The sequence below is a fragment of the Mauremys reevesii genome, linkage group 7, assembly GCF_016161935.1.
Source record: "Mauremys reevesii isolate NIE-2019 linkage group 7, ASM1616193v1, whole genome shotgun sequence".
Taxonomy (NCBI): domain Eukaryota; kingdom Metazoa; phylum Chordata; order Testudines; family Geoemydidae; genus Mauremys; species Mauremys reevesii.
The window spans coordinates 65,466,568-65,491,040 of record NC_052629.1 but is presented as its reverse complement, the minus strand read 5'-3'; the positions used below and the strand labels follow the sequence as shown (position 1 = coordinate 65,491,040).

Sequence of the window (24,473 nt, the reverse complement as noted above, 5' to 3'; positions counted from 1 at the left end):
GTCTGCAGAGTCAGGCAGCCATCTCGTGTTGAGTTCAGTCTGAGTCTATGTGAGCTCAGGGAAACTTAATTTGAGACTGGGAAATTAACAGAACAAGAAAGAACCAATGTAAATGCCCTTCTGACTGTTTGTGTGTGGGGGAAAAACATACCATTTACTAATTTGAAACAAGTGCAAATTTCATTTGAGTATAAATTTTATTAAGAAAATTATAAGTGCATACACAGTTACCAAAAGACATGATATAGATATAAAAAGTGTTTATTTTCAAAATACTGTATGAAAAGGAATTATTTTAAAAAGCACAAATGTATATAATATCTCCATAAAGCTGCCTTTCAGAAAAACTTTTTCACATTATCTGGGAAGTGTTTTTTTTCCTCAATAACAATACAAAATACAGTATTCACCACATTCTTACAACACTGATTTCTCAATGATCAGAGGTTGGAGGATGCATGCAGCCCTTCCATGGTGATGTATATGCCTTCTTCTCTGGGGTCAATGAAGATCTGGATTTGCAAACAAGGCTATTATGTGATTGGATGGTGGTAAAGGTTAAGTCTGTATTTTGGATATGAGCACTGACAAGTGCCTATATGCTGTAATTGACATAGATCAGTACAAGTTTTCAGAGAAGAGGGGATCGTGAAGATCCCAATAAAGGCAAAATAGCAACAAGAAATTATACAGGAACTGCATATTCAATCAAATGTGTACATTCAACTCAGAATACAGCCTCCATTGGAAAAGACCAACCACAGTCACCCTTGCTCAAATACCACACCGGTTAATAACACATTGAAAATTCACCCTTCACGCTTTCTCAAGCAGGACTCAAATAAGACATCAACATCTAAAGCTACTACAGTTGTAAAGCTCATATAAACATGAGTATTGGCACAGTGATAAATACCACATTTTCTTTCCTTTCTGGATTTTAAACCTGGGATTCTATGGCTGTCACTTAGAAAATAGCCACTCGTGAACATTTCACATTTGTGGAAATTGCTCTTTTGGCACTGTTTCAGTGTTATTTTTTTTCTTCCTCTTCACATTCACGTGTAGACAGCCAGGGCATTACTCCTGTATGCCCCTGCTTCCTTCCCCTGAATTTGTCTTTGGTCAACAAATGTAGAAAGCAAAACTTACCACGGATCCATGTCCGTGGAACCAGATTTATGAAACCGATGCACTGCAACTTGCTAACATCGCAGAGGGCCACAGGAATCATAAAATTATAGAATCATAGACCTGGAAAGGACCTCGAGAGGTCATCTAGTCCAGTCCCCTGCACTCATGGCAGGGCTAAGGAATAGCTAGAAGTGGAGCACAATTCAAGTATTAGTGCAAGAAGCTTTCAATTGTACAGGGATTGATTTCTCTAGTGTAAATTGCCTGTCTGTCATTTCTGTTTCCTGATTAACACTTCTGATGCAAATACTATAGAGCAAACAATAGAACCCTCAGAGACCCCAGCAAGTCACTTGCCCATAGCCCATAAAATAGGTCATTAATGTTCCCTTCTCCCACAAAGCATCTACTTCCCTACGTGACTGGGACAGCCCTCCAAGGCCTCGTCTACACTAGGGGGAGGGATCGACCTCAGATATGCAACTTGAGCTACGAGAATAGCGTAGCTGAAGTCAACGTATCTTAGTTCGACTTACCTCGCATCCTCCCCCGTCGACTCCGCTTCCGCCTGTCACTGAGCTGGAGTTCAGCAGTCGACGGGAGAGTGATCGGGGATCGATTTATTGCGTCTACACTACACGTGATAAATCGATCCCTGATAGATTGATCACTACCTGCCAATCCGGCGGGTAGTGTAGATGTACCCCAAGTGACCAGTGCCCTTCCATCAGTGTGATCGGTGCTGCTGCACCAGCCTTGCTGGCTGTTTTTGTCTCCAGCAGGGGGAATTGCACCAGTGCCATGCATGGCTTACAGTGGCTTTGCCTGTCTACACTAAGGTTTGCAGCAGTTATGATGGCTGACACAAGGAGACCAAATGCAGTGCTCTGAGCACTGACCCACTGAGGCTGGCTTTGTCACCCAGGAGGTCAGTCCTCACACTAAGGGCTGTTTAAAGGGGTTCGTCATGGAAGGCAGAACATGGTTTCGGGTTTTAAAGGGCCGCTGTTGTGGCAAATGCACTCAGTCAGAGAGCGAGATTTCAGTCTAAACTGGCATCAATGGGAGCAGGATCTGAGCTGGTGCCCAGTTCAGACAACGTGCGTGAGGAGTCACTGTCCAGCAGGTAGGAGAGACAGATTATCATTCTGTGTTAGAATAGAAATTCGTAGGCACTTTCTCCAGGGCTTCTTTAAAAATCTGGGGGTGACTCCTACCTCTGATGCAGGAATATACTTTCCAGCCAAGCCACTGGCAACTGCAGACACCTATATCAGGAGGGAATCTGGCCCCTAGGTGACAAAACACACAATATGGAAGATGCACTGGTCTATGGTTTTCTTGGTCACGGAAGCTCTTTTTGCCTTTACACAAATGACAGAGAGTCTGATCTGGCTCCAATTGAAATCAGCTGTAAAACTGCCATTGATGTCAGTGGTGCTGGATCCCTACTCCCCAAATGCCTACAAAACAGGGTGCACAAGACATAAAAGCACCAACGTCGTAGGAAAAAAACAATGGGCCAAATCACATGCACTGTTTTCAGTGGTTTCTGCTTCAAAGCTGATGGGGCGACATGGTGCCCACAAAGCACATCCTGTAGGGAGGAGAACACTTAGTTTGCCACAGTGACCAAAGACCTTCCTGGGACAGAGAGAACAGTCCTTTGGCATGTAAGTTACTTGCAACAGAAGAGAGTGCTTAGTATAGTAGCCCTTGCATGCCCAGAATACAAGCTCCACATAAAGGAGAAGATTCCTTCCGAAGAAACCCACCCAATACACAATGTTGGGTATCACACAGATATTTTGCTGCTCGGGATTTTCCCCATTTCTCAGTGCACAGTGTAACAAAGAGACTGCCCCATCGCTGAGATCCCTTTCCTCTACATTTCCTATTTCAGACATCTTTATACGTGGTTACAGAGCTGGGAATCAAGAGGAAGAAATAACAGGCCTGCAGGGTTGCCGGAGGTGGCACGTGTCTCCTGAGTGATACCTTGTTGCAAATGGAGCTCTGGACACTAGATCGTTTCACCGGCAGACAGAGGCATCTCCACCTGGGAACATTTGCCCGCACGCACACTCGCAAAATCACACTCTACTGTGCAGACTTGGGCCAGCCCCAGTGTTACTCTCCTGCCCTGTGTCCTGTCTCAGGTAGGGCTGCAGACAAGCTCTGGTTACAGGAATGGGAAAATGCATTGCTTTTTATGCTGAGTCATTGGGAGCATAGGAACATAGGAATTACATGATCGAATTGCACCTCACAGCTCATGTCCTGCTAGGTTAAAAACTCTTGGATGCTGGCATGAACTTAACAGCGATTGCTAAATAATACAGGCAAGGAAAACAATATTATACTGTAGGGTTAGTCTAAATTCATCACTGCCACCAGTGCTAGATGATAAACCAAACTACAAAAAGATTGTTTTTTAAAAAAACAAACACATTACTCCATAAAATTGTATTGTGAAAGCAAGCCAATTTGTGCAAAAAATAAAAAGAGAAAAGCCTTTGGAAATGCATGAAGCCTTGCCTTTGCGCTGCATGATAACAGTGAAATGCTTTCATTCCCTAATACTGGGCATCTGCTCTCTGGGTCCTACAGTAAGAAATCCTGTAGACGGCTTACAATGCTTGCCTCTTACATCTTGAACCTCCTGTTGATGAAGAACAAAGTGAAATACTATTAAGGTTTCTTTCAGTGGAAAAGAGCTTAGTTATCAGGCCTAGTCACATAAGGGTTGCCACTACATTGTGTGTCAAGACAAACGCAAAGGCAGTTCAGCTGCATGGTGCCTGAAGGAGGAGCTCTTGGGGCCCTGAAGCCTGAGCCCAGCATTGGTGGTTATTTTTGCAGGTAATGCTGATCATAGTCAGTAAAGTGTCCAGCGCTAAGCAGGAGAAGGGCTGGCTAGGAGGCTCATTCTGGACCTTGAAGCCTGAACAAGGAACACTGCTGCACACAGAGATGCAGCAAAAACGAAGTGGGGAAGTGGGGATAGTATGGGGTTAAAACATGATCAGAACTGGCCCAGGGAGCAAAATGCATGGAACTAGGACAGCTCTGCAAAGGGGGATGGTGCAGAGAGCCAGGAGCAAAGGCAGTACAGCCAAGTCACGCTGCTCTTGTGCTGCACGGACGTACATCACCATTCTCTCATCTCTGAGCCACTGGGCGGAATCTAGCTCTGAAAGGGGACAGGCCAAGCCCTGCTCTGTTCAGCTCCCCTTGGACGTCAGAGCGGATGGCAGGCAGGTGTCTGCCTTCCCCTGTAGTTAGCTGGGAGTGACCATTTGCTTGGGGTCATTTGCTCAAGCAGAGACGGTCCGTTACAGCCTGGTCCCTCAGATCCCAGGAGCTCACTGTGCCCTTTCTTTGGTGCGTCTGAGGAGAATCAGCTTTGCAAATGGCTGTGGGTTAATATCAGGCTATTAAAAAAGCTTCAGACCCAACCCTACCCCAGCCAGCTGTGCAGAAGCACATTCTGTCCCTTGCCGTTACCCATCTGAGCAGATCAGCCTGTGTGTGATGAGGTGAGTGATGAGCCCCAGTGACAAGAGCTGCTCTCAACTCACCGCAATCAGTAGCCTCGGACACTTGTTTGAACCATGACAGTTACTAAAAGTTAAGCAATTTTCTTCTCTCAGAAAGACACAGAAGATCTTAAGTCTCATACCCTGCTCTCCCTAGCACAGGAGATCTCAGGTCTGTGCATGCGGAGAGAACAAAATATGGGAGCCAAGATCCACCATCCACAAGGGAGAGGAGAATGTTGCCCATTTGCATCACGACATGTACAATCCTCTGCCAAAATGTAGCTAATCACTCAGTCTAATCTAATAGTCCCAAGAAAACAGGTGGCTTTCCTTAATACCCAGAAATGATGGCCAATGTAACAGTCTGCACTGCACACCTACATTCTGCTTTTGTCATTTAAAACATCAATAACATATCTACAGAAGTTGCTTGTTATTTATCTCTGTCACTTAGTTATCAGAAGGACAAAACTAAGCTCAAGACAGGGAGCCACAAGCAGCTGAATCCTTAGCCTGCCTCCAATTCTGGCTTGCTCGGTGTGCCTCAGTTTCTCCACCTGTGAAATGGGATGATAATACTTTCTCCACCTAACGACCTCCACACTTATTCCGGGAATGAAGCAGCTAACATCCATAGGAGGGGTTGGAAATATGAAGCACTAGGTATTTTCCTCTGTTGGGTGTTTTAAGTGGGATGAAACACACTATAGGACATTAAAAGGTTTTGCATTTTTTAAATAACAAAGCTGAAATATGGTATTTCACATCTTTGTGTACAGTGTTAATTAGCAAGTCCAGACTGTGTGAGTGCCCATTGGAGGCTCACTGGTGGTGCTATTATTTCACCAACAAAGGGCCTGTGTTTTTAGAATATGACATTACATAAAGGTGGTTCTCTTTTTAATAGTGTGAAATCCCCACCCCCTCCTGCTGGCAAGTGCTATCATAAGCAGGTGCTAATACACAGCATACACAGGCCTTTCTTAGCACCCACCACAGAGTGGGGAATAGTCAGACAAATCCACCTTGTGACTTTCAAGCTCGGTTCTTTAAGCAGTTTTTGAACTGAAGAAAATGCATGACTCTAATCAGTGTAAATGCAACAAGGCCATTTTAAGAGTGTGAAAATGAGTCCTCTTTGACCATGCTCTGACAGTCTCTAAAATCAAGCCTGTTGGCCCAAACTGATCCCTGGCGTAACACCACTGACCCGCCCCAACATTACCATAATTTCTGAGACCCTGACAATCTTTTACTGTATGTACCCTTGCAACCCCGCTGGCAGGCAGGGCAGTGCTCTTATCCCCATTAGGCAGGGCACACAGACTCAGCGACTTGCACAAGGTCACAGAGGAAGGCGGTGATGGAGCAGGAATTGAACCTGGGTCTCTCCCAGACTTACGCCCTACCCACTGGGCCATCCTTGCCCTCTGGGAACTGGCACCAACCACACAGTCGAATTGGTCCATGAGTCTCTTGGTGCTGCTATTTATTTTATAAGGGTCAGGAAGTGGTTTAAGTCCAAAGAAAAAGAGAGAGAGACAGCCAAAGAAATTGGCCAGATACAAAGGGACTGATTTGCATTGACACCAAGACCCCTTTACACCACTCTGGCAAGGTTAACTGGCCTTCAAGTGGGTATAAATTACAGTAACACCCACTTCCCAGCCCTCACTACTAAAGTGGTGTAAAGGAGCCTTAGTGTAAACCAGAACCAGGCCCAAAGTGTCCCGGTGATAAGCCATTTCCACTTGCTAAATAATCCCCATCAGAATATTTCTACAGCATCTGGCATATAAGGATCTCAAAGCAACGTACAGGTACCAATTAATGGGGCTGGCTACACTACACACCTTGTTCGGCAGCGTGTAGGGTACGTGCAGCTGCACGCTGCAGTGAAAAGCAGACTGCGTCCATACCGCAGCATGTAGCTGCATGTGCCCATGAAAGGCTGGGGCAGTCAATGGGGAAAGGCTGAGCCCCTCCCTGATGGGAGTCTTTTCCTGCAGCAGAGAAAGGCTCCAGCAGCTGGGAGGCAGCGGGATATGATGCTGCTAAAAACAGCAGTGTAGACAAGAAGGCACGGCTTGTAGAGAGCTGTGCAGGGTATGTACTCGCGTATGTTCCTACACCCCGCAGCGTGTCGGTATGCTACTCACCTAAGCTGGCCTCCCAGCTACACTGCTACTTAAACCCAGGCTAGGGGGCTATGCAAGTGCATACACTATGCACCACTGAAAGCAGTATGCAGCAGAGATGTAGCGTGAGTCTCCCAACACGCCTAGGAGGCTGAGAAGCATCATTACCCCCATATTTCCCCTGGGGAAACTGAGGCATGGGGAACTCAGTCGTCTAACTTCCCATGCACAGTTCCTGCTGAAGTCAATGATCTGTGGGCACTCAGCACAGCTGAGGATCAGGCCATCAGTGGCTTGCCCGTGGTCACACTGAAAAGCGGCAGCAAAGGCCCAGCGTGTGACACAAACACTAGAAGGGCTTTGCAGAACATCAGGAAATATGGACCATGACTTATTATCCTTAGTCGTTATTTACAAAGGAGGAAGAGCTGCCACTAATTGATTGACAAGTGCTAGAACTAAGATTGCAGCCGGCCACTGGAGAGTTAGAAGTTTCCTTATTTCCCCCAGAAGACTCAAGGGGAATCTTTTTCTATTTTACTTTCCTCTCCCTTCCAGACCCACCAGCTTTCCTGTTTGTACCAGAGCGGCCAGCTGAGCTTAGCAAACTCCAACATCTGAGGCTTAAGGAAGGGTTGGAGTCTGGGCTAACTAATGCTAGATGGATGGGCAAGGTGCATACTCTGACCTCTCTTTCTTCTTGGATCTGCTAACTCCTAAAGGGCCCCATTTTCAAATCTTTACTTGAGTGAGGAAGGAGGATTACCAGGGTTGGGCTGTAAGTTATTACATGAAGGGAATTATGGGTAGTTAGCAGTTTCAAGAAAGATCTAACTTGCCCTGTGCCAATCAAAATGGATGTGAGATTAATAATGTCGACTAGCATGGTTACGCAGTAGTCTTTAAAGCCAGATAGAAGATCTGAGCCCCCAATTCCCAATAATGTTAATTAGGGTTGTCAATTAATTGCAGTGTTAAACAAAAGAATACCAATTGAAATGTATTAAATGTTTTGGATGTTTTTCTACATTTTCATATATATTATATTCTGTTTTGTAATTGAAATCAAAGTGTATATTATGTTTTATTACAAATATTTGCACTGTAAAAATGATAAACAAAAGAAATACTATTTTTCAATTCACCTGATACAAGTACAATAATCCAATCTCTTTGTCATGAAAGAGCAACTTACAAATGTAGATTTTTTTTGTTTGTTACATAACTGCACTTAAAAACAAAACAATGTAAAACGTCAGAGCCTAGAAGTCCATTCAGTCCTACTTCTTGTTCAGCCAATCTCTAAGACAAACAAGTTTGTTTACATTTACAGAAGATAATACTGCCCGCTTCTTATTTATGATGTCACCAGAAAGTGAGAACAAGTATTTGCATGGCACTTTTGTAGCTAGCATTGCAAGGTGTTCACGTGCCAGATATGCTAAACATTCATATGCCTCTTTCATGCTTCAGCCAACATTCCAGAGGATATGCTTCCATGCTGATGACAGTCATTAAAAAAATAATGGGTTAATTAAATTTGTGACTGAACACCTTGGGAGACAATTGTATGTCTCCTGCTCTGCATTTTAACCACATTCTGCCATATATTTCATGTTATAGCTGTCTCAGATGGTGACCCAGCACATGTTGTTCATTTTAAGAATACTTTCACAGCAGATTTGATAAAACGCAAAGAAGGTACCAATGTGAGATTTCTAAAGATAGCTACAGCACTTGATCCAAAGTTTAAGAATCTGAAGTGCCTTCCAAAATCTGATCGGGACGGGGTGTGGAACAACACTCTGATGCAGAAACTACAGAACACGAACCACCAAAAAAGAAAATCAACCTTTTGCTCGTGGCATCTGACTCAGATAACGAAAATGAACACATGTTGGTCCACACTGCTTTGGATTGTTATCGAGCACAACCCGTCACCAGAATGGACACATGTTCCCTAGAATAGTGGCTGAAGCATGAAGGGACATATGAATCTTTAGTGCATCTGGCACATAAATATCTTGTGATGCCAGCTACAACAGTGCCATGAGAACGCCTGTTCTCACTTTTAGGTGACATTGTAGACAAGAAGCGGGTAGCATTATCTCTTGCAAATTATAACCAAACTTGTTTGTCTGAGTGACTGGCTGAACAAGAAGTAGGACTAAGTTGTCTTGCAGGCTCTAAAATTTTACATTGTTTTATTTTTGAATGCAGTTATTTTTGTACATAATTCTACATTTATAAGATCAACTTTCATGATAAAGAGATTGCACCACAGTATTTGTATTAGGTGAATTGAAAAATATTATTTCTTTTGTTTTTTTGCAGTGTAAATACCTGTAATCAAAAATAAATATAAAATGAGTATTGTAATTGAAATTAATATATTTGAAAATATAGAAAACATCAAAAATATTTAAATAAATGGTATTCTATTATTGTTGAACAGTGCAATTAATCGCAATTAATTTTTTTCATTGCTTGACAGCCCTAATGTTAATATATTCTACTGATGTCACATAATTGTGTATATTACATGAAGGTGCGATGAATATAAAGCAGTAATAAAGGGTAAGCAGAATTAGTGAGCAAAATGTTTTTCTACTGAAAACCATCCTTGATATTTCACTATCAAGTTAAACCCATTCATTTTTCAAATCAAACCCATTCATTTTTCAAATCAAACCCATTCATTTTTCAAATCAAGTATTAAACTACGGTATTTGGAACACCTTCCGTCCCCCATAGCTGCAGGATCATAGCGCGGAAGAGACTAAAGCATTTAAGCACCGGCATAGAGTAAGCTTGACACATAACTAAACAAAGTAAACTTTAAGCAATTTGCAAGCAACCCTTCTATAAAATGTATTAATTTTTTTCCAGAAAAATAAATTCCCACATACAGTTGGGGGGTTGTATCATGAAACAATTAGCCATTTTTATTGCTGGTGCATAGAGGGTAATGTCACATTTGATACAATTTCAATACAAGTGAAAAAATATAATATATGGCTGATTGAAATTGATATGCTACATTAACATTTATAGATCTATAATTATTTATTTTACAAGCTGTTAGTAGTTTGGAGGGATATCAGTTTTTGAACTACCAACGTTTGCATGGCTCCAATTCAAAAATATGGCTTGTTTAATGAACTATAAATATATTCTGAAATACATGTAATTGAATAAGTCAAAGCTGTGCACTAAAATATATCAAAAACATGCCCCAGAGAGAGACCAGATCATCTATGGATGATCTTCGAGCATGGAAATTTCATGGATGCCAGCATTTCTGATTGGAACATGAAGATCATGCCACAATTGCAGGCTTAGTGGACACAAACATATGCTTTAACTGAACCAAATTCTCATCTGTTACCCTGGTGTAAATCTGGAGTAAATCTACTGAATTCAATAGAGCAGCTTCAGGATTGCAGTAGGGTAAGTAAGATCGGAATCAGACCTGAGACCAGAATTAGGCCCTTTGTTCTCAATGGGGCAGGCCCAGGTCTCCACTGATGTGAGAGCAGAAGGTGACCCAGGGCCGTTACTCTGCAGGTTCAGCAAGGTACTTAAGCTCTTGTCTGTCTTTAAGGGGCTACTCACGGGTTCCAAATTAGACAGATGCTTGAGTACCATGCTGAACTCAGGCCTTAATGCAGCACAATGCCGCTTGACAGCAGGAGGAGCTACCTGTATGTGAAAGGCCACATTCTGCTCTTAGCATTACCTGTGCCGAACTCCAGTGCCACTCCAGTATAGACAAACTCTGTCCACATGGACTAGAGTTGTCCCAAGGACAACGGGACGGCACACCGGGGGCAAAGGAAGGCAGAGAGCAGGGCAGGGCTGGAATCGCTAGTGATTTGCATAGTGGTTTCCATGCACCCCACTCTCTGTAGCCTCACCCCAGTCCCAAAGGGGTTTGACTGACTCTGAGGGAGGGTGCCCCATCCCTAGCTATTGAGAAGCCCCCCTGCCCGGAAGAATTCTTATCCCTGGCTCCTGAGAGCGCTTCAGAAAAGCAGAGGATGGAGTGTCAGCAATGCACCAGCCTACCTCACCTCCTTTTCCTCTCTGATGCCCCTGATCCCTCCCTCCTTGAGATGTCTCTTCCCCTCTGCAAATGTCTGGATTCCAGCCCTGCGTCACACTGCAAAAAAAGCAGCAGCTGGGGTAGGGTTCAGCATGGATGAATGAGGTGCAGAAAGGGATGAGGGGTTCTGCGTGCACAGGGGGCCTCACTGCTCTAAAGGCCACTGCTGGCTGGTCCTTTGGCCGAGCCCTTCCCAAGCAAGGAGCTCCCTCCCCTCTTCCCTTGATTCATTTCCCATCTGAGGCAGGCTGCAAAGACCTGTTTGCACAGAAATGACTGACAGTCTCTGTTCTGCGCTCACTCACAACGGCAGCCAATTGACCTGGATTCTAATGAGCCAGGCTGACTGGTGTGGGATCCTCAGCGGGAGAGCCCCATTGCAATGCCATGAGGAAAAACAGGCCTGCTAATGCGCCAGGTGTGGCTGAACACCATCTGGCAGGAATGGAGAAGGTTTGTTAGCAATGGATGTTGCCTTGGCAAATTTTAGTGGCAAAGGCATGATTTCTGCCTGCCAACCCCCACTAGCCATCAGCTGCCAGTGCACACAGACTCCCAGCACAAAGAGGAGAAGGGGCGCCAGAGATACTTTACTAACAAAGATTCTGAGATAATTGTGGATTGTGTGGGGGAAGGGAATAAAGGAAGCATTTTCCTTGGGAGAACTGCTCTTTTAGAAAGAGGGAAGCTCATTTTTGACTTGCTAGGATACCTCTTGCCCCAAATACTGACAAATCTCTTAATATAAAGTATAAAAAATACTGTAAGCCACTGTTTTAATATACACTGGGTAAACTCAGACCCATCTTCATAGCAATGCCTGATTTCACTGAGTACTTGGTCCATAGGATTAAAGCCAGCCCTAAACATCCTACCCTTTAAGTTCTCAGGGTGTGTTATCTGTAAGTCCGTATGTTTCTTGCCTTACTTGTTTAAAGCTTTTTCCAGATATTCCTGAATCCACTTTAACTTGGGATCAATGCACACTTGCTTACTGTTGTTCTTCAGCCTTGCGCTGTCAAAAGAAAGAGAAGAATTGTGGTGTGAAGACAAGGGATACCATTGCACAAAAGGCCTCCTGGGCCAAAGTCTGCCCTCCATCCTACCTGCACACTTCTAGTGAAGACAATGGAACGGCACAAGCTTACACCAGATGTCAAATTCTGCTCTCAGCTTCACAAGTGTGAGTCTGGGGTAACCGCACTAACTTCACGGGAAATGCTCTGGATTTACACCAGTTTAAGGGCTAGCATAATTCAACCCCTCATCTGAATCTCATTTGTTGGCAGCTGTTGGGTTGCATGAGCGTCAATGAGGAAATAAATTGATTCTCTGGATTTTATTATTAGCAACCGCGTTACTGCCAGTGCTGGGCATGTGTGAGCTGCATTTCATTTGGAAAGAACTGATGAGCATACACAGTCTCTGCAACAGATTAATTAACAAACACCTCTGAACATTGCCCGATGCTCAGCCCAACTCTGAACTTTCACCCAGTTTTAGAACAGAAACCAACTGGACTTTCGAGTGGATCCAAATCGTTCTTCTCTTTCTTTCTTTTCTTTTTTTTTACTTCTCATAGGGGTTTGAACTTCTGGTCTCCAGACATGGAAAGAACTGGAAATGCTAAGTTGCCAGAGACGAAGAGTCTCTCGTGTGTTTTCCAATCAGCCCCGGAAATGGAAGTTCCAGAAATCTCTTGAGAAAGCCTGTTCTCATGAAATTTCCAGATCAGATTTACAGACTCAGGAGGTTTAGATTACATACGTTACAGATAAAGATCCAATCTTCTGGATGCTTATCTGAACTAAACTCCATCTCCCAGCCTCTGGAAATTCATCTGTCACTGGCTTCTGGGTTCAATGGGAAACAAGATATATAGCACTTTATCCAGAACATTTAAAGCTCTGTAAAGCCAGGCACTGATCCTTCAAAGTGCTGAGTACCTGTTCTGAGAGCTGAGGTCCCTCACCTCCAGCTGAGCATGGTGGGAGTTGATGGCACCTGGCATCTGCAGGAGTTGCTCAGCATCTTGCAGGATCAGGCCCATCAATGCCACACTAACAGCGCTGGCAATATGTTGTAGAGGAATTACCACCTCTTACTATTATGCATTGCTGTAGACAGGCCAAATTCTGCTCTTCATTACGGACGCAATCCTGCCAGGTACTGAGCACTTTGGCCTTGATCCAACAAAGCACTTAAGCACACACTTAACTTGAAGCACCTGAGCTCATTGACCTGGGCCGGACTGCTTAGCTGCTTAAGTAAAGCACCTGCTTAGCTATCTTGTATTGAAGCCAAAATGTGCCACACCTGCAAGACTGAGCCCTTAATGTCTAATAAAAAGGAAGCCAATAAAAGAAGCAGGGGGATCTGAAATGTTGCTAATTCTGCAGTCATGCGAATGCTCATGTACTGGTCATACTGCTGCGGACCCAATCCTGCATTCCCTCCACCAATAGGGTTTCCATTGGGCCTGGTTCTGATCTCACTTATGCCAGTGTAAATCAGTGTAAATCCCTTATGCCAGTGTAAACCAAATTCAGCAAAGTCAGACTCATTGTCTTCACATGGGAACTGCAGAATTGGCCTTATACGGGAGCGTAACAAACGGAAAGCACAAACAACCACTCTCCAGGCACCGAGTATTTTAAGATAAAGACCAGCTCCTATACAATTTGCTCAGGCAAAATTGCCCTTGACTTCAAAGGGAATTTGGCTTGGGGAAAAAAACCCACAGGATCACTCCATAAATCCATAATATGGGGTTCCAATTAGATGTTTCAGTCCTAAAAAATGACGGATTTCAAAGCAAACAGCTTTGATTACTTATTTAAAGTACTCATATCCACCATCCAGAACACATCATGCCACATAGCAACTGAATTCAATGTTTGGATAAAATCTGCTAAAATGGGATTTTTAGAAGTTAGCATTTGTTTTGTTTTTTAATTTCTGTTGGGTCCAAGTGGCAGAATTCCCCAACATTCTGTGGCATTTGAATTTAAGGTTCCATTTTGGGTACATCTCTTTTATGTCAAATTTTAAACAAGGGGGGGAGGTGTTGGATCATCTGTTCTGTAGACACTAAAATACACTTTAAACAATAAACATATTCAGACCATGTCAGGGGGAAAGAAAACAGGTTTTTTTCATTTCAATACGTCATGGTCTTTGCCTTCTCTAATTACTTCGCTCTCATGTTAATCAAGAGAAAAATGCATATCACATTGAATCTCAAATGTCTGTCATTATGTTTAAACTACTTCAGATCATTCCAAATCCCCCCAAAGCCTTCCCAGTGGGTTTCTCTTGACTCTCACGATGTGTATTAGGCATTCCCAGAAGAGCACAAATCCATGTACTTTAGCTGTTTAGATGCAGGCCTCTCCATTCCATCAAGTAGCAATCAGAGCTGGCGAAACACGCAACACATCATGTTTATGCCATTTTCAGGAAGAGAAAATTATTTCTCAGTTTGGACTGAATTGTCCATTGTCCTCCACCAAAATGAAAGGCAGGGCACATGCAGGAAACTGTGTGGGTAGGATATTTTCTAAAATAGATATATTTTATGTTTACGTTTTTAGAGTCAAAATTTGTCTTTGTTCTTTTTTGGATTTGGGGTTTGTAGCAGGGTGGACCCTGCTCCGGGGTTTTAAGGGGTTTAAAATGTGGCCTGACAGAGCTGAGCTGATTGGGGAAGTGGCTACAGCTGGGGGCCACGCCCCAAACTGAGTAGCAGGGCCTTATAAAAGGCCAGATCAGCCAGGAAGCCAGAGAGTCTCTCTCTGTGGTTAGAGAGAGATGGGCCTGGTTGCTTAGACGTTAAGATAAGTACCTAGGGTGAAGCAGGACGGGGAAAAGGCTGAGGGGCTGGGAAAGCTCCAGCCTAGGAAAGCCCCAGGCCTGCGGCCTAGTACGGGGCTAAGAGGTACTGGGGGTTGCAGGGGGCAACCTAAGGATAGGCAAAGCAGCAGGTCCGAACCCCGTTGCCGGTGATGAGGAGGCTGACACTGCAGTCTGTCCCAGGATATGGGGCTCGATAGTGACTGAGCAGTAGCCATTCTGAGGCAAGTGGGGATAGTGTGGTGGTGGGGGTTCCCCTGAGAGGGGGAGACCCAGTTAGAGTAAAAGGGGCACCGGGTCCAGGGAGGGACACGGGGCTGAGAGTAAAGCAGGTGGATCACCAGCCTGCGGAGGGCGCTCCGGACTGGAAAAAGAGCTAAGTTGCGGAGTAACCAGTAGGAGGCGCCGCAGGGGTGAGTCTGACCGTTTACAGGGTTTTTGATGAAAACTCTCAAATTTCCATTGTTTTTCCATTGTTTTTCTTCCTGAAAATGCCCCTACCCTCATCAATAAAAATGAATTCTTTTTTTCTGAAAAACCGTCAAAAATCCATTTTCCGCAGAGGAAATGTGCTGACTGAAACTGTTCTACTTGCTCTGCTCCGTACCTTGCAGAAGGCACTGGGCCCCATGCAAATTCAAACCCAGGCTGGGGCAGTGCATGGAGGCTGCGGACCCTTTTACAGAGGTTGGCGAAATCTTTCAGCTCCCTTCCTTGCCCAGCTTACCATCTGAGGCCAAGGAAACCCTTAAAAAGCACCTGGAGACTTACACAATCTGCAGCGAGCAGTTCGGGGTGGTCAGGATTTTGAGGTGCTTGATGTTGGCTTTAGCCACGTTGCTCTCATAGAACCTGCAGGGGCATCGGTAGGTCAGGCTGACGGGTTTCTCTGTGGGATGCAGAAATAGAGAGGACACACATTACTCGTTCCTTCTTGGCAGTGGTGCCAACCTGCAGCCCAGTGGCACCTACAGTTCCTCTCCTAGATAGACATGAAGAAAACATATAGATGAAGAGAGCCATGGAACAGCTGTGGCCTTGGAGCAGTGTGTCAAACCCCTCTCCCATTCCCATCCATCGGGGCCTTCTAATCCTGCTGCTTGTGATTTTAGAAGACAAAGGAAGGGGTGAGAAACTGGACCCTAAGAAATGGAGAAGAGATTAGAATAAGGAGCCACTCAATTGTCCTGAGTTGCTGCTGGTAATTAGATGAGATAAAGGACAAAAGAGTGAGGCACTTGTCTGCTCTGTTATTCTTGCCAAATGATTTTGACCTGAGGCCAGATTAGAAGGTAGGCAGCAGAAAGCCAGGAATTCCAAGGAGTCCAAATCAAAACAAGGGGCTCTGCCCAGGTGCAAGCTCCTGGCTGGGAACTGATCTGAGGCAGCGCATGCCAGGGCCTTTGGGAGCTTTCCCAGGGTCCGGCCGTACGCCCTGGCCTGTACTCACAATGCCGAGTGCCTGCTGGCAGGGGGCTGCTCCCAGAGTAGGCACTCTGCAGCGGGAGACAGGGCATCAACAGTGTGGATTCGGAGCCTTCTGATCTTCCTGCACATGACACAATCACAGCCATTCAGGACACCCAGTCATGAGTCATTCCATGCGCTACATGGCCCGATTCCATACTGCTTAAAATCAGTGGGTAGTTTGCCATCAACTTCAATGGGAGAAGGACCATATTTAGGCCTTGAGCTTAAAATTCTGGAGGGGATGTGTATGCAGGACAGCCCGGCTCACTCTTGGGGCTGATCCTGACCTCTGTCCCCAGGCTGAGCCCCCACTGAGGTCTGGAGGGACTGCATTATCCAGCCCCCAGTGTGTACACAGCTGAAATTGTGACTCCTTCCTGAAACGTCTGCACACTATAACAGAGTCGGGGGCAGCATCTCTGGGGCCTGCAGGACTCGCCTTGGGACTTTCATAGGATTTCAAACCGTTTCCCGTTGGACAGTTGTTCAGTTGCTGGTTGTGAGCTCTTTGAGGGAAGCTGATCCATGAAGTTTGGCGCAGGATCTGGGTTCAGATCCAAATTCCCCAGCCTAGCGCCTGAAGGAGTTTTGGATCCAGTGTTGCCTTCCACGTCTCTGTTTGTTTTGCTACACAGCAGAGCCCAGTACCCAAACAAAGCTGCCCTCAAAGGCTATGGAACAGAAAGGGACTTTGAATCCCGCGCAAGCTGCAAGCTCCTTAAACTGCTGTCTGGGAAGGTCAAAAAAGAGGCAGCCAGTAAAACTGCACCTGATCTGCAAACCCTAGACACTGACTGATGTTCGTCTCCAGTTACCCTCAAACATACCCTAGGGCACAACACTGGGGGATGCACTGTTTCTTCAAGAAGGAAATTACAGGAAAATCCTTATCACCAGCAACCTTTATGAAAGATTGTGTGAGCCAGTGTCTGATCCCCACTGCAGAGCAATTGCAGTTGCAGGGAAGAAACGCAGCGTAACCACTGACCTCAGCAGAATCCTCCAGTTTTACTCTGGCAGTCAGAATCTGGGCTGTGCGTAACGACCATGGAGGTGGGTGTGTAAGGACTGTTGGCCAGTATCAATAGCGTTTGTCCCATAGAGTGAATCAGGGCATTCTCCTGGGCTAGACCTGACTATCTACTGACTAGTGATTTTATAACCCAAGGTACATATATATCAAAGTGAGGCTGCACAGGTCTTAAACCCGCACTCTTTTTGCACAGGCAGCATCTCATTACAGTGGGCACTGCAAAGAGCTCTGGGGAGTGGGCAGCATGTGCATCAGGTCAGCTCTCAGCATCAGCCCTGGGAAGCCAGGGGACCTCTGCTTGCAGCTGCCTTGCTAGTGCTCCAGCCTAGGGAGGCAATGACTTCCCCAGAGCTCCTCCTCCTCCCAGGTCAGACGGACACACACTAGGGCTATGTCTCCACTGAGAAGAAGGCAGGTCTCTCCCAGGTGATCACTGAGGCAGGTAGCATTTTACCGGGATAGCTACAGTGCTTCAGCGATCTCAGTAGAACCCCAGCACCGGGCTCTGACCCACAGGGTGCCTCTCCACCTGGAGCTGGAGGTGTAACTCCTCGCCCCCATATCTGCTCTGATCCAACTAGCAGGCTAAAAGCGGGATGGAGGTGGAGCAGCACAAGCCACCGAGCCCACCATCAGGGCGCCTCTGTTCTAAGCCCGCTAGCAGATCAGAGCTGGTGCGGGTCCCACTGGGGCTGGAATTTACCCCTTCCAGCTCCACCCCTTGTTAGCTCCCTGTAAAATCCTGAGCGGAAGCAAGTCCCGTAGGTGGCCAGGTGAGTCCAGGGTAATACCCCTGGGGCTGGCTGCACCTGGCTTATCCTGCAGTAAAACAGAGCCTCCACTCCACTGTGTTTTTACAGCAGGAAAGCCAAAGGCTTGTCTACATGGGACAGCTGTACCAGTTACACCAGCACAATCACACACATATAGTTAAGCCCATCTAGCCCTCCATGTGGATACTCTTATTCCAGGATAGGGTGGCTCTTCCCCTTTGGCTTAAATCCCTTCCAAACAGGTACAATATAACATCCCCAAAAAGGCCTCTTAAACTGGAATGAGTGTGTCCACACGGGGGTTACAGCGGTTTAAATTCACACCTTAGTCTATCATTTCCCCATGTAGACAAGCCCTGACACCTTATGTATCCTGCCCTACAAACACACCTCTGTGTAGAGGAAGACAACAGCATCCGCTGAGCCCACCATGTCTGCTTAGGCAATGGATGACGGGGAGTTTTGCCTGGGTAAGGACAGCAGGGGCTAACCCAAAGGGGCTATTTTACCAGGACACTGACTCATGTAGCCAGCTTTCCACCGCGGATCAGAAACCAACCGAGAAAGCCACCGTGGCAGGCTGAGTGCGGAGGGCGCAATCACCCTCCACTTTCACTGCAAGGAGGAGTCCCTGAGACTCCTTTATCAGGCATTTCTCCCCCCCACCACCACCACCCAGCACCACTCACAAATGCTTCCCTGGGCTCCTGCCGGTCCCGGAGGCTTGGGACATCACTCCTATATAGAGGGTTTGGAGGGGGGTGTGGTGTTGAATATTGCTGTATTCAGCAGTTTCACATCATGATGAAATTGCTCCACTTTTAATAAAGTGAGATTGGGGGGGGCGAAGGTCTGCTCTTAGCTCAGTGTTTCCTTTATTTATTAATGCAATTCCTGACACACACACACCCCTTAGTCTCTAAACCCACAAACTGTGAGTCACCTGGAGAACTCAGCCCCTGCAAGGAGCCTGTCTGGAGCTGCTGCCGGAGCAGCGAGGCCCCTAAAGGAAAGCAGCATCCCCTTCTCCCCACCCATGTGTGCCAGGGGCCGAGGGCTGCAGGAGCCCACTGCAGCCTGGGCAGCTGGACTGTAGGCAGGGCTGTGCCGCTGTGAAGCCATGCCCACAGGTACAGTGAGACCAGGGCCAGCTCCAGACCCCAGCGCGCCAAGCGCGCGCTTGGGGCGGTGTGCCGCGGGAGAGCGGCAGGCGGATCCGGTGGACCTCCCGCAGACATGCCTGCGGAGGGTCCGCTGGTCCCGCGGCTCTGGTGGAGCATCCGCAGGCATGCCTGTGGGAGGTCCACCGGAGCCGCAACCAGCGGACCCTCCACAGGCACGTCTGCAGGAGGTCCACGGGAGCCGCGGGACCGGCGACTGCCAGAGCGCCCCCCACGGCGTGCCGCCCTGCTTGGGGCGGCACAAATCCTAGAGCCGCCCCTGAGTGAGACGGGTTCAGATGGTCACCACCCCATGCTCAGTTTACCCAGGCTGCAGCCAGTTACGGTCTGCCCAAGAGTTACAGTCCCAATTGGGGGTGGGGGCAAGAGAGGTGAAATAGTGGGAGAGCTAAAATCACTGCCTCCCAATGCCTAAACAGAGGGGGGCATGCACATGTAAGCGAGTCCAGGGGCAGCTAGAGCCCAATCCTGCACCCTTCGAGGCAGTGGGATTTTTGCCATTGGAGGCAACAGGATCTGGCCCCTTGTCAATATCTTGGGAGTGAAACTAACACAGCGAAATCTCCGGCCTCCCTTTGGGTTTTCTTTCTAGTTCCCTGTAGGAAACCGATGGGGTGAATTCCTGCAGGGAGACCTTGGGCAGGGATCGTGCAAGTTACAAGGAGCCACTTGCTGGAACATATCCCAGCCTAGAGAAGGGACTTCATGGCCAAAAGAGTGGGAAAGGCGCATGTGATCAGCAAGCCATCTACCTAGGGCAGGGGTCGGCAACCTTTCAGAAGTGTTGTGCCAAGTCTTCATTTATTCACTCTGATTTATGGTTTCACATGCCAGTAATACATTGTAACGTTTTTAGAAGGTCTCTTTCTATAGGTTTATAATATATAACTAAACTATTGTATGTAAAGTAAATAACGTTTTTAAAATGTTTAAGAAACTTCATTTAAAATTAAATGAAAATGCAGAGCCCCCCGGACCGGTGGCCAGGACCCGGGTAGAGTGAGTGCCACTGAAAATCAGCTCGTGTGCCGCCTTTGGCATGCATGTCATAGGTTGCCTACCCCTGACCTAGAGAGAGATCCCACGGGGTAGCAAAGGCTAATGCACAGTGAGCAAAAACTCCCTTCACGGTCTGCCCTGGGGAGACGGGATTGATTTTATTCATCTACATTTGAGACCAGCTCGTGTTTACATTTTCTCCTTCTTAAATACAATTTCGCGCCTCCAAAATGTTAATCAGCCAGTCTCTAAACGTCCCTGGTGCTCAGTTAAGAGAATCCGAATTTATCCCGGGTAGGGTGTTATCTTTATACATCGGATTCATTTGCACGCCAGATAGATCTTGTAAAAAGCACATTCCCGATGTATCGTGCACAGAGAGATACCTGCCACGATTGCGTTCAGGAGTTCTCCTCTCTCAATACAAACATTCGCGGGCTTACTTCTGAAAGGATCTGATCGCTCGAAGGACCAGCGCCCCACAAGCCAGGGGAGCGGTGCACTTTTGTTGGGGTTGGGGGTATCAAGGAGGCCGGTGTTTCGTTTGTTTCCCAAGGGCAGAGGCTATTTCTAGGAGGGCTTTTGTCATGGAAAACGTCCCATGAACTTAGCAGCTGCGATTAGTTCGCATTTGCAGCCTAACCGCATCTGATCTGGGCGCACCAGAATCAACACAGGTTCGCAGGCGCCCGGGTCTCAGGGCTCTCCGGAGCGCCACAAGACACAGGTGTAAGCCGCCCCGCCCCCCCAAATCAGCAGACCCAGAGGCACACCCAGACCCAGAGACACTCAACACACGTGCCACCCTCCAGCTGCCCCGGCTCAGCCGCGCGCACCCAGGCCGCAGCGCATGCCAGCCCCTACCAGCAAAGTTACCCGGTGCCCCCAAGATCCAACCCACAGCAGATCGGGGGGGCCGCCAGCTGCCCGGCCTGGAGCGGCCAAGCGCCGAGTCATTTTGTTTTTTCTCCCGCTGCTGTCCAGAGGAGGGAGGTTTGGTCTCTCTGCTCAGGGGAAGGAGTCCCACGGACAAGTGGCCTCCCGGGGCTGGCTGAGAGCAGAGCAGACCCAGAGCTCCGCAGCTGCTGAGGGGTAGCCTGGAGCTGCGCTCCGCTAGCTGGAGGACGAGGTGTCGCTGTTGTGTAATTACAGACACAGCTAGGGCGGCTCTCGCTTTGCACCCAGAACCCCCTCGGCAGCCTGCCCGAGCAGATCGCCCCGCTGGCACCCCCGTTCCCCGATCCCTGCCGGGGGCTGTCGGTCCCTGCTCAGGGGTCGCTGCGGCGCACGGAGGGGCTGGGGACTGGCCGGGTCAGCGAGCTTTGCACAGAACTGGGCACCGCTGGGCAAGGTCACGCGAGCAAATGCCCACGGGCGGCGGACGCCAAGTCCCAGCCGTGGCGAGATCCGGCCGTGGGGATCGCTCCCAACCGCCGCGTTGCTGGTTTCTCCTTTCCAACGGAAACCTCGGCTCAGCAGTCGCTGGGACCCGGCCAGCTCCACAGACACGCACCCCCCAGACGCCGGGGAAACGAGCTGCAAGCGGGCCGGGACTTCTGCAAAGTTTCCCTCCGGTGGGCTGAGAGCGCCCGTCCCGCCCGGCCCATGCCCCGATCCCAGCTCCAGCCCCACCGTGCCTGGGCAGACGGCAGCAATGCATCGGGGGGAAAGGCCGCCGCGACCCGGGGGGCTGGAGTGGAGCCATCGCACTTACCCTCCGAGAGGGAGAGCAGCAGACAAGTGATCAGCGCCAGGGCTTTCCCGTCCATGCTGGCGAGGGGGGCGAGCTGGGAGTGAAAGTCCGGAGGCTGCTGCTGCCGGCTGAGCTCTGCTGAAATGCCTGGTCCCCTCCCCTCTATAGAGGGGGGCGGCGATGCGGGGCGAGGGGGAGGGGGGTAGCCAGCGATGATTTATTGCCCGTGGCATGTTATTACATCCTTCCTCTGCTCCTATTGCTGGAACCCGACCAGACAGCCCGTCGCTCGCAGCCTGCGCCCGGCGAGGCCGGGATCCGAGCGAGCTGCGGAGCCCGGGGACCCGAGAGGGTCGCCAGCTGCAGAATCGATGCCTCGCTGCCCCGGGGAGGCTGCAGGAGAAGGGGGTGGGCAGGCTTGGGGGACAGGCCATGTCCCCTCAATGCACTTGTCGAGCAAGGGGGGAGGGATTAGAGCCTCTCACCCCCGGGCCTCAAGGAGGGGCTGGCCGAACCCGGGTAAAGCAGCCTGGCAGAAATTAAGATTAAAGCGGCACCCACTAAACTGAGCGGGCTGCCCACGTGGGATGTGGATCGCTGCTGGGCACCCTAGTCACACTGATCCGGAACCCACTTGGCGCTGGGCCAGAGTCCAGCGTAAATCTCCTGGCTGCCATGCATTGACACTGGGGTAACCCGCTGCCCCCTTCCCTCCAGCGATTTACACCCGCCAGCCTGACAGCAGCCGCAGGCCCTCGATGTCTTGGCATCGGGGATGCTTTTCCTTGCGTCTAAACAACACCGTTCGCTCGTGAGCTGAGCCCAGTTCCACATCTTCAGGCCCATCTCTGCTCCTTTGTCTTGCAGATGCCGCTGGGTTAGCCGGCACCTCCCCTGAAAAGGCCCCATAGCCATGCAGAGCCTGGCGGGCTAATGGGGCCACTTACCACGGGCCATTACAGCATTGTCAAGTGTAATTGACTTGAGCATGTCCTCACTGTCTCTGATCCAAGCCCACAGGGGCCTGTTTGTTGCCATTTAATCCTTTAAATAAACACTGAGGCTTCCAGTCAAACTCGGGGGCTGCGCTTTAGAGGCGCCCGCATGGGAGGCTAGGGGAGGGGGGCAAGCCAGTTTATAATGGCAATGCTGGGCTGGCAGGGGTGGACAATGAAGGTGCTGATCAGGGTGCTACAGGAGGGGGCTTACCCCGAAGCGGGTACACCGAGCTAGCTCATTTATCTAGCTCCAGGCTCCTTTTCTTTACCTGCCCAAAGATCATGGCGCTATTAGACACCTTTGAGCTGGTAATAAAGGGCCGAAGGGTGCCAACTCCCCTACCAATGCAGTGGGCAGGTCTGCCTCCAGGGCCTCACCCACACTCCCCTGAAGTCAATGGAAAGACCCCCACCAGTGCTCAGCACAATGGGGCCCTGGATCTGGAGGCCAGTGAGATGAGACAGACAGATGGATCCGCAGATCTATTCCATACACACCATTCTGTCTATCCAATCTCCCAGCACGGCGGTATCTGAGCAGAAGTATAATCCAAATTAACTATTCTTATTATATTTTCAAAAGGACCTATGAGATTTTTGGAGCCCAAGTCCTATTGAAAGCCAACACAACCTGGGCTCCTAAGTCAATTAGACCTTTTGGAAATTGTAATACATTTACATCCTATGGAAATGTGTACAGCTTTTTTTTTTAAGAAGTTGTCTTTATTTTTCCTTTACTACCCACACAGAAAACAACAGTGAAACAACATAACAACAACGATTTCACCCCTCACTAATGTTCGAGTAGTAAGCACAGTAAGCATGCTGAACAGTGCAGCATTCTGCACAGTAAACAAAGGAAAAGAAACGTGTCAAACCCTAGTGAAGCTGCTGGTGAATCTAGGGCAGATGTGAACACAAATTTGCATGGAAATGACTACATCGGTTTTACTTCACAGCTCTCGTTATTTCTCTGTGTGGACATTTATTTCTGAATAGCAGAACCCTATTGCAGTTTTGCATATTGGCATCAGCAGAAGGAAATTAGGACCCTTAGACTGTAAACTCCTTGGGAAAGGGTGGGGCTGCCTTTGTGTTCTGGGGTTGTACAACGCCTGGCACCATGGGGTACTGGGCCATGACTGGGGCTCCTGGATGCTACCATAATCATTAGCATCTGAAATTAGAGTGTCCAGACACAGACTTGCAGCAGAGGAATGAAGGTGTAAATTAAAACCGATGCCGTTTTTGTTGATTGCTCCTTTGTATGCAGACCAGCCCTTAGCCACATCATCTATTCAAATGTCATTCACCATGAGAAAATTAATGCAATAAAAGTCTATCACACAAGAGAAAAATAAATAATCTAAATAGCAGCTCCTGGGAGTGTGACTCCGAACCAAGTATGAAGAACAAGAGAGAAAGTAGGTCAAGTTATAAAACTCTGCACTACTGCACCTCACAAAACACTAGATTGGCTCTATCTCGCTATCTCCTCGGTCCAAGCCTCCTCTAATGTCAATCATCCCTCAGCTGGCTACTCTAGTATGCACAC

The 24,473-nt window shown here is 48.0% G+C and overlaps 1 protein-coding gene across 1 annotated transcript; it reads right to left on the bottom strand.

Annotated features, from left to right (window-relative positions):
- Positions 1-245: 245 nt before the first annotated feature.
- CXCL12 (C-X-C motif chemokine ligand 12) lies at positions 246-22,084 on the bottom strand. The gene is made up of 4 exons (XM_039480916.1): positions 21,942-22,084; positions 15,543-15,660; positions 11,848-11,934; positions 246-3,796 (listed from the first exon to the last, which is right to left on the bottom strand). Exons 1-4 carry the CDS (start codon positions 21,994-21,996, stop codon positions 3,781-3,783), a joined length of 276 nt encoding a protein of 91 aa, XP_039336850.1. The 5' UTR covers positions 21,997-22,084; the 3' UTR covers positions 246-3,780.
- Positions 22,085-24,473: the final 2,389 nt, after the last annotated feature.

Excerpts from the sequence above, each read along its gene's own strand:
- CXCL12 (XM_039480916.1), bottom strand. The coding sequence starts at position 21,996 with ATGGACGGGAAAGCCCTGGCGCTGATCACTTGTCTGCTGCTCTCCCTC. Across the intron at positions 15,661-21,941 it reads GCTGCTCTCCCTCTCGGAGG|AGAAACCCGTCAGCCTGACC; the intron begins GTAAGTGCGATG and ends TGCATCCCACAG. Across the intron at positions 11,935-15,542 it reads AACTGCTCGCTGCAGATTGT|CGCAAGGCTGAAGAACAACA; the intron begins GTAAGTCTCCAG and ends TTCTTTTGACAG.